At 36.3% G+C, this 13,620-nt stretch overlaps 1 protein-coding gene across 1 annotated transcript; it reads left to right on the forward strand.

The window, feature by feature from the left end:
* Window positions 1–7,359: 7,359 nt before the first annotated feature.
* On the forward strand, window positions 7,360–9,159 carry LOC112450449. Its single transcript, XM_025005569.2, has 2 exons — window positions 7,360–7,400; window positions 8,027–9,159. Exons 1-2 carry the CDS (start codon window positions 7,367–7,369, stop codon window positions 8,935–8,937), a joined length of 945 nt encoding a protein of 314 aa, XP_024861337.2. The 5' UTR covers window positions 7,360–7,366; the 3' UTR covers window positions 8,938–9,159.
* The last annotated feature ends 4,461 nt before the right edge of the window (window positions 9,160–13,620 follow it).

The following is a 13,620-nucleotide window of genomic DNA, read 5'->3' on the forward strand; positions in this document are numbered from 1 at the left end:
AGTACTAAGGCTAATAAATCTTTTAAACTGAAGATACTGCTTATGACCATTTTTGACTCCTGGTTTCTCTGTGCATTTTCCGGTCCGTCGTGAGGAGAGGTTTTTTAAAGTTTTGAGTTTCATTTAGGTAATATTTTGTCTCCTCAACACTAGACTGTCACAAAACAAAAAAATGTATCTGTATTGTATGTCCATCATGGTTGCACAAATCACGTTATTACTTTTAAGCTGATAAAAACATCACCGAAGAAAGGCACTGCTGGCTTTGGAAGTCTTTTGTTTTTTTGTTAAATACTTCTCTTGACCAACATTAAGTTTGTGTTCAACTCAAACCAAAGACAGAAACTAAGCTAATTCCTACAGTTCGATTTCTTCTAATTTACGGTGAATTTAATAATCTGTCTTCGGACGAAACTAAACATACTGTAGATGGTTTATACAAGCTTCTTCTCTGCCGGTAAAATGACTAAAGGTTAAAAGAAGAATGACTGGGCAATTCCTAACGCATACCTTTATAGAAATGCTTTAATAGCTGTAATTAAGTTAAAGTCGATAATTGCACAAGATTGCCTACCATATTAGTTAATAAAAACATCACAAGGAAAGACACTTCTGGTCCAGGAAGTCTTTTTTTTTTTCTTCTTAAATTTCCCTTTACTAATATTAACTTTCTGTTCAACTATACGGAAAGACTAAAACCAAAGAGAGAAACTAAGCTAATCGCTAAGCCTCCATTTCTTCTAATTTACGGTGAATTTGCCAGTCTACGGACAGCTTCCTTTGGACTAACCTAAAAGTACTGTATATTGTTTATAAAAGCTTTTTCTGCCAGGAAATTGACTAAAGGTTAAAAGAAGGATGACTGAGTTATTCCTGACATACCTTTATAGAAATGCTTTAATAGCTGTAATTAGAGTTAAAGTTGATAATTGCACATGAGTGTCTACATGGCAACAGCGACAGAGAGATTCCTGTAAAGGCAGAAACAGTTTTGCCTGTTAAAAAGTGTGCAGATTAAATACAATTTTGTAAAATAATCAAAGGAAATCAGGAATATTTTGAATTTTTGCCAGCTCTTTTTTTTTGTTTTGAAATGCCTTAAAGAGCTGTTTAAATGTTGGCACCATTACAGCACATTTATCTCTGCTGGTTTCCCGTTGCGATCCACTGAACGGGTTAATGTTTTAAATGGAGGTTCTCTGTTTTCACGGCCCGCACCACAATAGGCGGCAATCCTTTATCCTTTGTGTGCTGCATGTTAGCAAAATACCTCATGAACCACTGAATAGATTTCAATAAGTTTCTCAGGAAGTAGCCGTCAGATTTATCTCTACAACTGATTAAAATCAAGATGGCTGCCACAGTTGATCAAATGTAGCCAACACCAAAATGACTACAACTCAGTCATTTTATCAACTGTTTAGCTAAGATTTGTGGTAGTAGCTGAGAGTTATCCCCAATATAATTTTCTAAGCATTAAAAAAATCATGCAAGCTCTTTCTTTAAACTAATGGCATTACCTACTGGAGTCAGCCACGTCTGCCTGTTAGCAAAATATCTCATGAACCAATGGGTCGATTTTAATAAAACTCTCACAAGGTAATCATTTGATGTACGTGTAGAACCGATTGACCTTTCAAGAAGGCTGCAACAGCTAATCGACCATAGCTAAACCCCAAAAACATCTAAAACTCAATCATTTAAACAAAGATTGGGTTAATATTTGGTGTGGTAGTACATGAGAGTCATCCCCAACAGACTGTCTGAGGTCTAACAGATCACAGAAGATCTATGTTTAAAAATTTGGCATGCAATGCGGCAGGCGGCGTGAACCTGTTCAAGTAATACTAGTTTAAAATGTATTTTATTTTGGATTATTTTATGTTGTCTTTAAATGGACTAACATTTCTGTTTACCTAGGAAAGGCAAAAAGTGAAAACCTTCCAGAGGTACAGTATTTTCAACTACATTTGACTGTATTTAAATTCACTGCTTTTAGGCCTTATGCACTGAGGTGCAACCATAGGTGTAGTAGTTAAAGCAGGAAATACTGGTTTCCATAAAATAGCTCTTGTCCTTGTTTTTTGGTTTTATTTACACTTGTCAGTGAACTGAGGATTCACTCAAGAAACAGTATATCAGTAGTGTTAATAGGTAAGTGTAATTTTTACATCAGTACTTACAAACGTAACATTTTGTGGATACATTTTAGATGTTTTTTTTTCAATCTGATCCAGGAAATTGTACATGCAGATCCAGCAATGAAAGATTTGGCATTAAATAGTTCTCTAAAAGCCTAAGATGAAGGCAAAAGATAAAAACACTACTGTGTGTGTGAGAGTGAGTGAGAGAGAGAAAGAAAATGAAAGGAACTGAGTCAAGGGGCTCTGAATTCCTGAGCCAGTTTTAAATAACCAGTTATTTATTGCTGAATGCGTCGACGTCTTATGTTTATCATGACGTAGGAATCTGTCTTTCTGTTTTTAGACAGGATAAACACGAGCAATGACTGTTAAAACAAAGTTTGTTTTGAATGATTTTGTTTTCTTAGGAGTTCCTTGGTTAAGCCAACAGTTGGCTTTGCTGCATTCTTCGTCTAGTGATGTAAAACCACCTTCATGAAAGGTATTTTGAGGAGGGTCAGTGAACCTAAATTTACTTTCCGTTACATAATACTCCTCGACTCTAAATACCTGGAACTGACGTGAATATACATGCAGAGTCCATGTGACCCTCTCACTGTCATGTCTTCAACTTATTTTACATCCCACTGGTTTATTTAGCTAAGCCTTCTAAAGAAAACTAAACCATGTCGAACGGAAAAAAGAGTTTAAAGATGTCTGCAGTTTGAGGAGCCACTGACTTCTTCTTTAGTGTGCTCACTTTGCAATATCAACATTAACAATCTCTTCTTTACTTAAAGAAACTAAAACTAAATAAATAAATCAAGGAAATTGGATTTTCTGGGTGATTTATTGGAATGTTTTTGAGTCAAAAGTGTTCAAATGTTTGCTCAAATAATGCACATGGCAACACACCAGATCCTGCATCAAGAATTTTCTTGTGGTTTAAACAAATGCTATTTCATATACCTTTACACCGCTGTCAGTTTTGCAATATAGAGTTACTGACGTAGATGTCTGTGGTTTCTTTGCAAGTGCAAATAGTAGCGGCAGTGACAAATCCCAGGCACTTCAGGCGAAGCCTGGGATCTAACACAGCAGGAGCTTTGTAATAATTTCTGCTGGCATAAAGGTGCATGGTAGGAGTGCCGATGATGTAAAGGTTCAAATAAGAGCATTTGCATGAATTACTGTGAACCCTTGAAAATTGGGAACTGTTTTAAGATGACAGCGGTCCATTTTGAAAGTGGTCCTGCTCAGACCAAGTTTACGAGCTCATAGTAGCTTTCTGGAGATTTATTCTTAAATTTATGCCAGTTTTGACCCCAGGCTGCACTGAAAGGGATACACCTCTCTGTTGTTGTCATTTGCTCTTGCAGATAACCCCAGAATTCTATGTAAATAACCAAGTACTGTGAAACTGATGGCAGAGTAAAGGTTCATGAAATAATGTTTGCTCTGACACTTTTAAGAATGGAGTAATTTGAAGGCCGCAGCTATCCACTTTGGTCTTGGCTGCATTTGGACGTGCCGTTAGCTCATCGGTCCTTTTGGATGTAAACTCCAAAATGAGGCTGTTTAAAGAGCTATCTACAACTGGTAAGAACAGAACTCAATTTCAAAATGGCGCTTATCTCTTTGCAATCATTTTTTTGTTGCTGACAAAATCAAGCTGCAGTCTGACAGATCAATAAACACCTTCCGAAGTAGTTAAAAGAGTATTTGTGGTAATTCGCGCTCCAATTAATGTCACCAATATAACAATTCATCGCAATAACACCCTCACAGATTTGGTTATTATAACATGACGCATGTCAGAATGAAGGTAATTGTCAGAGTGTAATGTCTGAATGAAAAAATAATTACAACAAGGGTGTGAATCTAAACCAGACACCTCCTCTTATTCAGCGGTGTTACAATAATCTAGTCCTTTTTCAAAAAGGATTTTATATAAACAACCTGGATTTAAAACAAAGCTACTTTATAACTCTCAATAATGTGCATAATAAAAATTACCTATCATGATGTATTGTGTTTAAAGTAATGGAGCTGAAAGCATCGTGCTTCTGTCTGAGGTTTAAACTCATTTGATGTGTTTGATTGCTTCTTTGAATCAATAAATATCTTTAAGATGCACAAAAAAGTAAAAACTTGATAAATGTAACAGATAATAAGAAGAGATCAGTATACAATAGCATAGCCATTGCTTTATTCCATCAGAGTAGTTTTCGCCATACTCAGTGCTGCCAGCAGGCACATCTCGTTGTGGTTCTATGCAAGGAAGTAGCAAAAGAAAACTAAATTGTAATGTTTAGCCGTCTTGCTTTGGTTAGTGATCCTTTTCAAAACCTTTGATGGTGCCATTGTGCCGGATAAACCAGTGGAGTAAATCTTTTAATTACGCTTCAACGTAACCTGTGAAATGTCTATGCTGGCACCCGAGTGCACAATGAAGGACCAACCTTTCAGAAACCAAACGTTCAATCGCACAATACATTCTATGATGTATTAGTCATTGGCTTTGAATGCGACGACTGTCACGCCCGATTACATGAATCTGCCTGCTTGTTTCTTGTTCTAATTTAGTCTCTGGGAGAATGCTGTTTGACCTCTTTGGAATGTGTTTTTGTTATCACACCTGGTTCTTCATCACATGAATACAGATTCGATTAACAATTTAAATATTTTACTGTTATAAGATATAGGTTTTCTTAAAATACGGAATTGCTAAAAAAAAAAATGCTTGTTTATTTGTGGTTCCTGAGCATTTCAGTAAAAGCTGTTAGACTTTAAATTAGTAAGCAGTGAACTTTTTGTAATGACAATAAAATAGATCGCTTAGGTTTTGGTTTGTCAGCATATGGTACCTTATAAAACTCTAGAGCCATCCCCCGTATTTCATGTTTTGCCAGACATTCTTGTAATCTTTTAAAGGGGATCTTGATCAGTAGTTTTTCAGGCTTTCTGAAGGTCTTTCAAAATATTTTTTTGCGCAGCAAAATTGCCAGTGTTAAAATAAGACTATAAAGTGTCTTTATGTGGCCATGTTTTTTGAGTGTTAAATGGACAAACCCCCCCCCCCCAAAAAAAAAGACTCATTCACAAAGAAGATGGTTAGCATATCAGATCTGCCTAAGGTACCAGTATGAGAACAAGTCCACAATATTCAGATCTACGCCAACAATTTCCTGATCAAAACTAACACCTGAAGTGTGAAGTTGGTAAAAATTTAACACTATGACCGTGTTAATTTAATACTTAAAAGAATTGACCCACGTAGACAGCTTGTTGTTTTACCTTAACCCTACTGAAGCTCTCATAAGCGAGAGAGATGGAGAGAGGTGGATCAATTTGGTTAACAGTGTTGACTCAGCTGTGTAACATTAAGTTTAGTGACCGATCATTTTTTGGGAGGACTGTTTTTGTTATTCTTTGTTTGCTTGTTAAGCAGATTAACCCTGACATCTCTGAAGAATGAAAAAAGTCCTAAACTCAAATAATGAACCGGTCTTATGTCAGCACATAGCAGACAGACAGTTTATTAAAGAACAAAGCTTTAAATTGGACCTTTAGGCACTTTGCTAGCAACGGCTTGTCACATTGACACTATTTGTTTCCATTTGTTTTGTTGAATTTATCAAAAAAATACCAATGTTAACACAGTTTGACAGACAACAAGTAGTGCTTTAATACCTCCGTCATTCCTGAAGAGCTATGAACTGAAAACTTGGCATATAGTCAAGTCAATTTGTGAAGCACATTTAAAAACAACAAGTTGCAACCAAAGTTCTGAACAACAATAAATCGTAAAAATGAAAACATCAGAAGAAAATAAACATAGACATAAAACAATACCAAAATGAACTCACACTGGGTGAAATGTCAGTGAGAACAGATGTGTTTAAAAAAAGAAATTTAAAAACAGGAAGTGAAGACGCCTGCCGGCAGATTGGCGGGACAGATTGTTCCAGAGTTTAAGAGCCACATGAGAAAAAGGCTGATCTCCTCTGAGGGTCAACCTGGTTTTCGTGACAACCAAAAGCAGCTGTTCAGATGATCTAAGTGCCCAAGAAGGAACGTAAGGTTGAAGTAAATTGGAGAGATATGAAGGTGCAAGGCCATTTAGGGATTTATAAGTCAACAGGAGAATTTTAAAATCTAGTCAGTGGCTTACAGGAAGCCAGTGAAGTGAGGACAAGATCAGTGAAATGTGTTCAAACCTACGAGTTCCCGTTGAAAGTCGAGCTGCAGTATTTTGGACAAGTTGGAGACGAGAAAGGTAAACCTGACTGACCCAGACATAAAATGTGTTACAATAGTCAAGTCGTGTTGTGATGAAGGCACAAGTTATTTTCTCTCATATAGTAGATGAATACCTGACCTTTCAGATACTCTAGACCAGTGGTGTCCAGTCCTGTCCTGGAGGGCCACTATCCTGCATGTTTTAGTTGTTTCTCTGCTTTGACTCACCTGATTTGAATCAATGGTTGATTAACAGGCTTCTGCAGAACACGAAGAGGTGATTAACAAGTTTCTGCATAACTTGAAGACCTGCTGAAGAGCAGGGAAACAACTAAAACACGCAGGATAGTGGCCCTCCAGGACCAGGATTGGACACCACTGCTCTAGACAGTTTTTAAGTCTGTGGAAAAGCGGGGGTGAGAACGCCATTTGTCACTAGAGTTTTGGATTAAAGCACTATGTGTGATGATATGAGCGGATGAGTTTTGGAACAACTGGACCAGTTGTAACTTATGAAGCAGTCTAAGTCCAAAGAAAAACTTTAAAAGAGCTTCAGAAAGCCCCGGAGAATTGATCAAGACCCCTTTAAAAGATTACCATGGTTACAAGAAAGTCTGGTTCCTTGGATGAACCAAGGAACAAGAACAAGAAATTAGTAATGTGTGTTTTCCAGGAACAGAATATTCAATTGTCTCAATGAATACATTTTTAGAATTATTACAGAAAAAGAGAAATATATCCAGCACCCCCATGCTAATTCATTGAAAATCATTTTTAAATGTTTAAATTAGTACAAGGAGAGGAATGCAATTTTTACTGCAATATCAAATAACTTATTTCCCAATGCCCAAGAACTGAATGACCTAAGGAGTGAGCAATAACAATGCAAGACATTTTTAAGTAGGAGTTGTTTAACTCTGAATCAGCAACGGAAAAATGAACTGAATTTACCCTCATTGTCCTCACTGTATCTGCAGAAAACAAAACCATCAGTCGCCATCATGAACAATGGATTTTTTTTAATCCTGCTGGCAGGTGAGTCATCCTGTTTCTAGGTTATTGTCCATCTCTCACAAGTTTGTTTGCTTTCAGAAAGTTGGAAAAATTATCTAAAATATTTTTTTTAGTAATAATGTGTCAAGGTTGCTATCTAGTTCCAAACAGAAATACAGCTGTGAATGACCATTAAAAAACATTTCTTTAAAATACATGATGACATAAAAGGAAGTGCTTAATGTTTCCAAAAATATACACAATTTAAATTTTAGTTACAGCACCACAAAGCCTTAAAATACTGTTATAAAAGGTTTTGCGATGTTCAACGATGAAACCCTGTTCAACAGTGAAAAACAGATGACTGCTTGTCAACGAGGGTAAACTGTTAGTTTTATCACCAGCTACCATAAAAACTTCCCAGTAATCACTTTTTTTAATTTTGAGGAATGTTCAATAAAACTAGAATGCATAGCTGTTTAAATTTTTCCTGCAAAACAAAACCACTGAAAGAACATCCTTTCAAAGTGGTTCATTCCAGTTTTGTTTGCACAAAGTCAAGTAAGAAGTCTATAATTTTTGGGGAGTTTTTTGCTGAAAATTTTAAATGCTTTTAAAAATTGTAATAAAAGCGGCATGTGACTCTTTGTTCTTCTCCTCCCACACAGTTGTCAGCTCAACTTGCTTCACTACTATGGACAGTAATTTGAACACTGATGTACCAAATGGCAATGGAACCCAATTAGTCTCATCAACAGAAGCACATGTAAATACACCGAACTGGAATAGAAGATCTAGTCCTGACAAAATAGAGACTGCTGAAGTTCAAGGAGGAACCTTAGAGGGGATGAAAGAAACAAATGCAACATTAGTAAAAGGAAATATAAATAAAAGATGTACAGAAGAGGAAAGTACTGCATCATATGCTGCACCTTGGAGTGCTGCTCATGAATGTTGCAAAACCAGCCACTCCCCCGATGTAACTGCAAGCCAACTATCATCTGCATCATCAAACAGAAAGTCACCCTTCAGACACAAAAGTCCCCCATCAACATCCTCTGAAAACATCTTTCGTACTTCAACAAAGGCTCCGGTTATCAAGGATCACCGTACACGCACCAGCATTTCCCTTACATCACGAATCGGCAATCCAGTGCTTGCAACCACACCTACTCAGAAATTCATAAACACACCAACGAAGATGGCGTCAACACAAAACAGAGCTTTAACAACACATTCTGGAACTCCACTAAGTTATGTTCGTAAAACAACAGAAGCAATTAGATCCCAAACACCAAATTTAACAGCAGTGCCACTCACAGGCAAGATACAACTTGCAGCCCCGACAGTAATCCACACACTGACAGCAAAACAAACTGGAATAATCACATTAAATGAGCAAATACTAAAACGAACACTTTATTCAGTACTGCAGTCAACAAATGATGGGTCAAAGACTGCACATGCAATGACAAAACCATCCATCGAAACAACAAAAACAGAAAACAAAAACTTCCACCCATCATGTAGTTCTTTTCATTGTGTTGCTACACTAACACCTAGTTCTAAGGTGTGGTAATATCTAAAGCCTATTTCTCAGTGTGATATATTCTCATGTTTAACAAATGGCTTAATCATAAGTAATTGCGATACTGAGCTGTGTAAACTATTGCCCATCTGTCAGACTTTTTTTTACTACATTTGTCATGATGCTAAAATGTTTTTATTTCTCAATCTCTATTAGTCATCTTCATTCTTTTAATTTTAAATTAATCGTACCATTAAGCTAAAAGATACTGAGTTTCAGTCAACTGAATATTGGTCTTGGTCTGTTATTTATTATATATATAACAAATAACTCAACCAAGACCAATATTAATATATGTATATATATATTTCTTCTGCACAGCTTGTCTGTCATGTATTATACTTATGCAAAACATTTGAATAACATATGAAGATAAAATTGACATTTTTATTGCTTAAATTTGCCCGTTTTTAACTACACATGCCCATTCAGTTTTAGGTGAAGAGGAACTTGTTTTATGTATAATGCATTGTCTGGAAAAGGTTCTGAATGAGAGCCTTTAGGAAAACTAAAAGAAATTGTTCCAGCCTTCGTTTAAGCTAAGTTGCTGTTTGTGATGTTGCCCCTAATCTGCTGTTTCCTTAAAATAGGTTTTAGATTCCAACTTCAATTTTTTTTTCTTCTTTCGATTGTATAAATCAGGCTGTTAAATGTCAAGAAATTTCTTACGTAGCTCATAGAACAAGTTTTGCTCTACGTATTTCTCGTAAAGTCACTTCCTGCATATTTGTGGTTGTAACGTCAATTATTATTATTGTTCTTTCAGCTGCTCCCGTTTTCAGGGGCTGCCACAGCAAACAAACTCACTTGGGAGATTTGGCAATTGTTTTAAACCGCATGCCCTTCCTGCTTCAACCCTGCAGCCTCAAGATCTCAAGATGACAAAACCACAGCACCGACCACCAAGCTACTGTGGTTGCAATGTCAGTTATACTCCTAATTTTATCTCTGCATTTATGAAACTGTCAGAAATAATTTTTGTATGGTTACATCTATAAAGTAAATGTACGGAGGCCCCCAGAGGTCATGAGTAGGGGAAAAAATTAGGTCAAAAGAATCCCCTCCCTCATTATAGAAAACCATGTGCGTTGACTTGTAATAACATTAGTGTCTATGTGCAGCAAGTGTTGTAGGTAGTTTTGTTTGCAGTGTGAACGTGGGAAAACAGACGGAAATGCGACAAGGGCTTATGGACCGTCTACAATTTGAAAAATCAAAGTGCAGTATTCAATAATATAAACAGAATTGACTGCGTGTTCTTCTAAATCACATTGGATGTATACGAATCAGACAATTGTCCCCCTTTAACGTCATTCTAGCAGTTGATTTAGAAGCATGCTACTTCATCAATGATTGTTAAACATTTGTTCAGGTCAGAGTATGACTTGTTTTGAAAAAAAAACCCCAACAAAAAACAAGGCTGTAGTGCACTTTCTTCTTCTCTGCAGTTGTCAAGAGGTGATGTTGGTAGTTTTATTGGCTGTTTAGAAGTTAATGAACTCGCCAAAAAGAAACCAACCTTTCATTGTTACTGAACTTAAATAATATTCTAATACTTGCTCTCAAACACAATATATTTTGGCCCTGAACCGATCATGCGAAACTACAAGCACAATACTGCTTTACACTGAAAGTGCAGTTCTAAAACACTTTTTTTTCAAAACACTACACACAATTTTCTGCATTTGGCACAATTTTCATGAAGAAAATCTCTTGTTTTCACAAGGAGCACACTGCCGTTCCATATCCTAAGTCACCTGCCCTGCTGTGCACACAGACTCATCTCATCTCAACACCTGCCACATCGTTTTACAACCAGCAATCAGAGGTTTAGCATCAAAGGGCAACAGGCAGCAGTTGATGCTTTTCATGCCTGGATTTGCCATCCTGGACGATATTTCCCCGCTACTTGGCCAGGGAAAACATTGCTTGTGATGTGGATGAGGTGCTGTGGCCACTCCGAAACAGAAGAGAGGATGCAGCAGAGCTTCTTTTTTTTTTTTTACTGTAACTGTATACAGTAAAATCGTCTGTTTTGTATGTGGACCACTGTAGGTGCAACTTTGTGTTGGCTGGAATGTACAGTGTGTACACTGCTTTTATGGGAAAATAAAATATATTTGTTACCGTGTATTTGTCTGTTGTGAGTATAAAAAACAACATTTTACAACGCACTTCTGTATGTACTGTCTGTAGTAAGTGCAACACTGAATAAAAAAGGCTCAAGTCATTTTGATGAATGGAGAAGAAGTGTTTTCCATTCATCGTAGTGTTTTACATCGAGCACATCAGTGTTCAAATGGTTCTTATAAGTGTCTATATATATGATGGTTTGTGTATCATCTGAAAACAACACACAGTTTTAAGAAGAGATAACACTGTTTTAAAGGTAAAGTTTCATTTTGCAGGAGAATTGAAGGGTTTTGCCCATTGTGTGTGTGTGTTTTCTTGATTTGTGTGTAGAGTTCTGAGAATACGAGGTATGTTTTCAGAAAATGTGTGTAAACAATCGAGAAAAACTAATAGCATTTAGGACATCATCTGTTATTTTGTGCGATTTCTTTAGTTTATTCTGTGTTTATTTTGCCTTCCTTACACTCTTTAGAATAATAATAAAAAAGCACTTGGAAATCTAAACACATACAGCATCAGTACTAAATTTAGATTCTACAAACCTGTCAAGTTGACAGGTGTGACGTTGCAGTTTTGCTCTTGCTTTCTTTTGCTTAAAATAATGTAAATAGAAAAACAAAACCTACTGGAGGCACCGATACAATAACAGTAAGAAAGGTCTTCACGTGGTCTGAATGTCGGTGTGAATGTATTGTTTCTTGTTGCTTTAAGGGTTTGAACACATTGCAGTCTTTGTCTACAACGACCATTGTGCCATTTTAGTTATTTAGAGGATAAATATTGGATTTGGCAGCATTTGTGACTAAGCTGCAAAACGTCTCGCCGTGAAACCTCAAACCTGTAATAAAAATTATGTGAGCCACACAAAAGTAGCGAGACAACTTTTTCTGACTTGCGATTACTCATGTATTATATTCACTCAAGTAGTTATTAGAATGTTTTGAATTTTCCAGTGCCACACCTCTGCTTGTAAGAGTAAAAAGTTAATTGTGACTGGTTTGTTTACCGGATTGGAACGAATAAAGAATAGACCTCAGTGCTGTCACCGTGCCAACAGGACATATGTAACTCAAAAATTCTGGCTGCACGGGCCAAATTTTTTTCTTTGTGTCATCAATTAATGACACGTCTATCGTTTTTTTTTTTTAAAGAACTACGTCAGACTGTTAATAAGCAGCTTATATATAAGGTGTCAACGAGGAGGCAGAAGAGAAATTAAGGAGCAGGAGGAAGGTTTTCAAGAAACTTTAAGGGACGTTTCAATTTTGCTTCTGCTTTGAGTAAGTACTTTTCTGAATAAATAGTTCATGTGAGTGGAAGTTGATGTATTTTTTTTATTATTAAATCACAATTACTTCTTGATGATTTGCAAAAATATTTAATTATTGAGTTTTATCATTTTATCTTGCATTGCATGAAAAAGCAAAACTCTTATTAGTTAAGCACACTTTGGCATACAGATAGCTAAAACTATTCATTTGATATAATTATAATCATGATATTTACACATTAAAATGAAAGTAATGATACAAACATGGGAAAATAAGTGATAATACAATGCATTCTTGCATACAAACTCACTTATTGATACATGGTCAGGTGCCATTTTGCTGTTTTTTTGGATACACTTTGTAGACCTTGAGTTTTGTAAGTGAATTGCTCCTCAGGTGCACAGTTCCATGTATTAAGATATAAACGTCACCTGTTTTAAAGCTGACAAGACTGAAAAGATGATTGATTAAAGGCCTATCATTCCTTGAAGGAATGCCTGTCACAAACCATCTTTCAAGTCAGAGTTATAAATTAAGACCATCACATGCTAGGAAGAGAGTTTTGGTCGAACTTTTAAATAATGTTATGTAATAATGTGACATGTCACAATATAAAGTATGTACTGAGGATGACTCTTAGTTACCACTACAGGTAAAGCAATTCTTGTAATTGCCATCTTAAACAGCATTAAAGCCAAATGTTGAGTTTTAAATGTACAGCTAATGATTATGTTTTAAAAGCTGTGTGTATGTATGTATATATATATATATATAAGTGTGTGTGATTATAGTTATTATAGATCTATTAATGTAATTCTGGAATCGGATTACTTTTAGGTAAGAGTATCTACAATTACAACATTTGTTCTTGTTGTGTCAGATAGTGCAGGACAAACATCGCTAAATGATGGGGACTGGATATATCTTGATGCTACTACTAATAACAGGTGAGTAATTATGTGAAATGGCTATGATTAAAAATATAAAGTTAAAAAGAATTAAATTAAAAATACTAAAAAATACTGTAAAATTTGTTGAAAAAATGTACACAGGTCTAATTGCATCAAGCCAAACAACAACAACCACAGCTGTACCAACCACAACCACAGCTGCCCCAACCACCACCACAGCTGCCCCGACAACAACCACAGATAACCCAACCACAACTGCCCCAACCACCACCACAGCTGCCCCGACAACAACCACAGCTGCCCCGACAACAACCACAGATAACCCAACCAACACCACAGCTGCCCCAACCACCACCACA

Source organism: Kryptolebias marmoratus, linkage group LG7 (assembly GCF_001649575.2).
Source record: "Kryptolebias marmoratus isolate JLee-2015 linkage group LG7, ASM164957v2, whole genome shotgun sequence".
In the NCBI taxonomy this organism is placed as follows: domain Eukaryota; kingdom Metazoa; phylum Chordata; class Actinopteri; order Cyprinodontiformes; family Rivulidae; genus Kryptolebias; species Kryptolebias marmoratus.

Coding starts and splice junctions, on each gene's coding strand:
- LOC112450449 (XM_025005569.2), top strand. CDS start 7,367: ATGAACAATGGATTTTTTTTAATCCTGCTGGCAG. Junction 7,401..8,026: donor TTTTTTAATCCTGCTGGCAG/GTGAGTCATCCT, acceptor CCTCCCACACAG/TTGTCAGCTCAACTTGCTTC.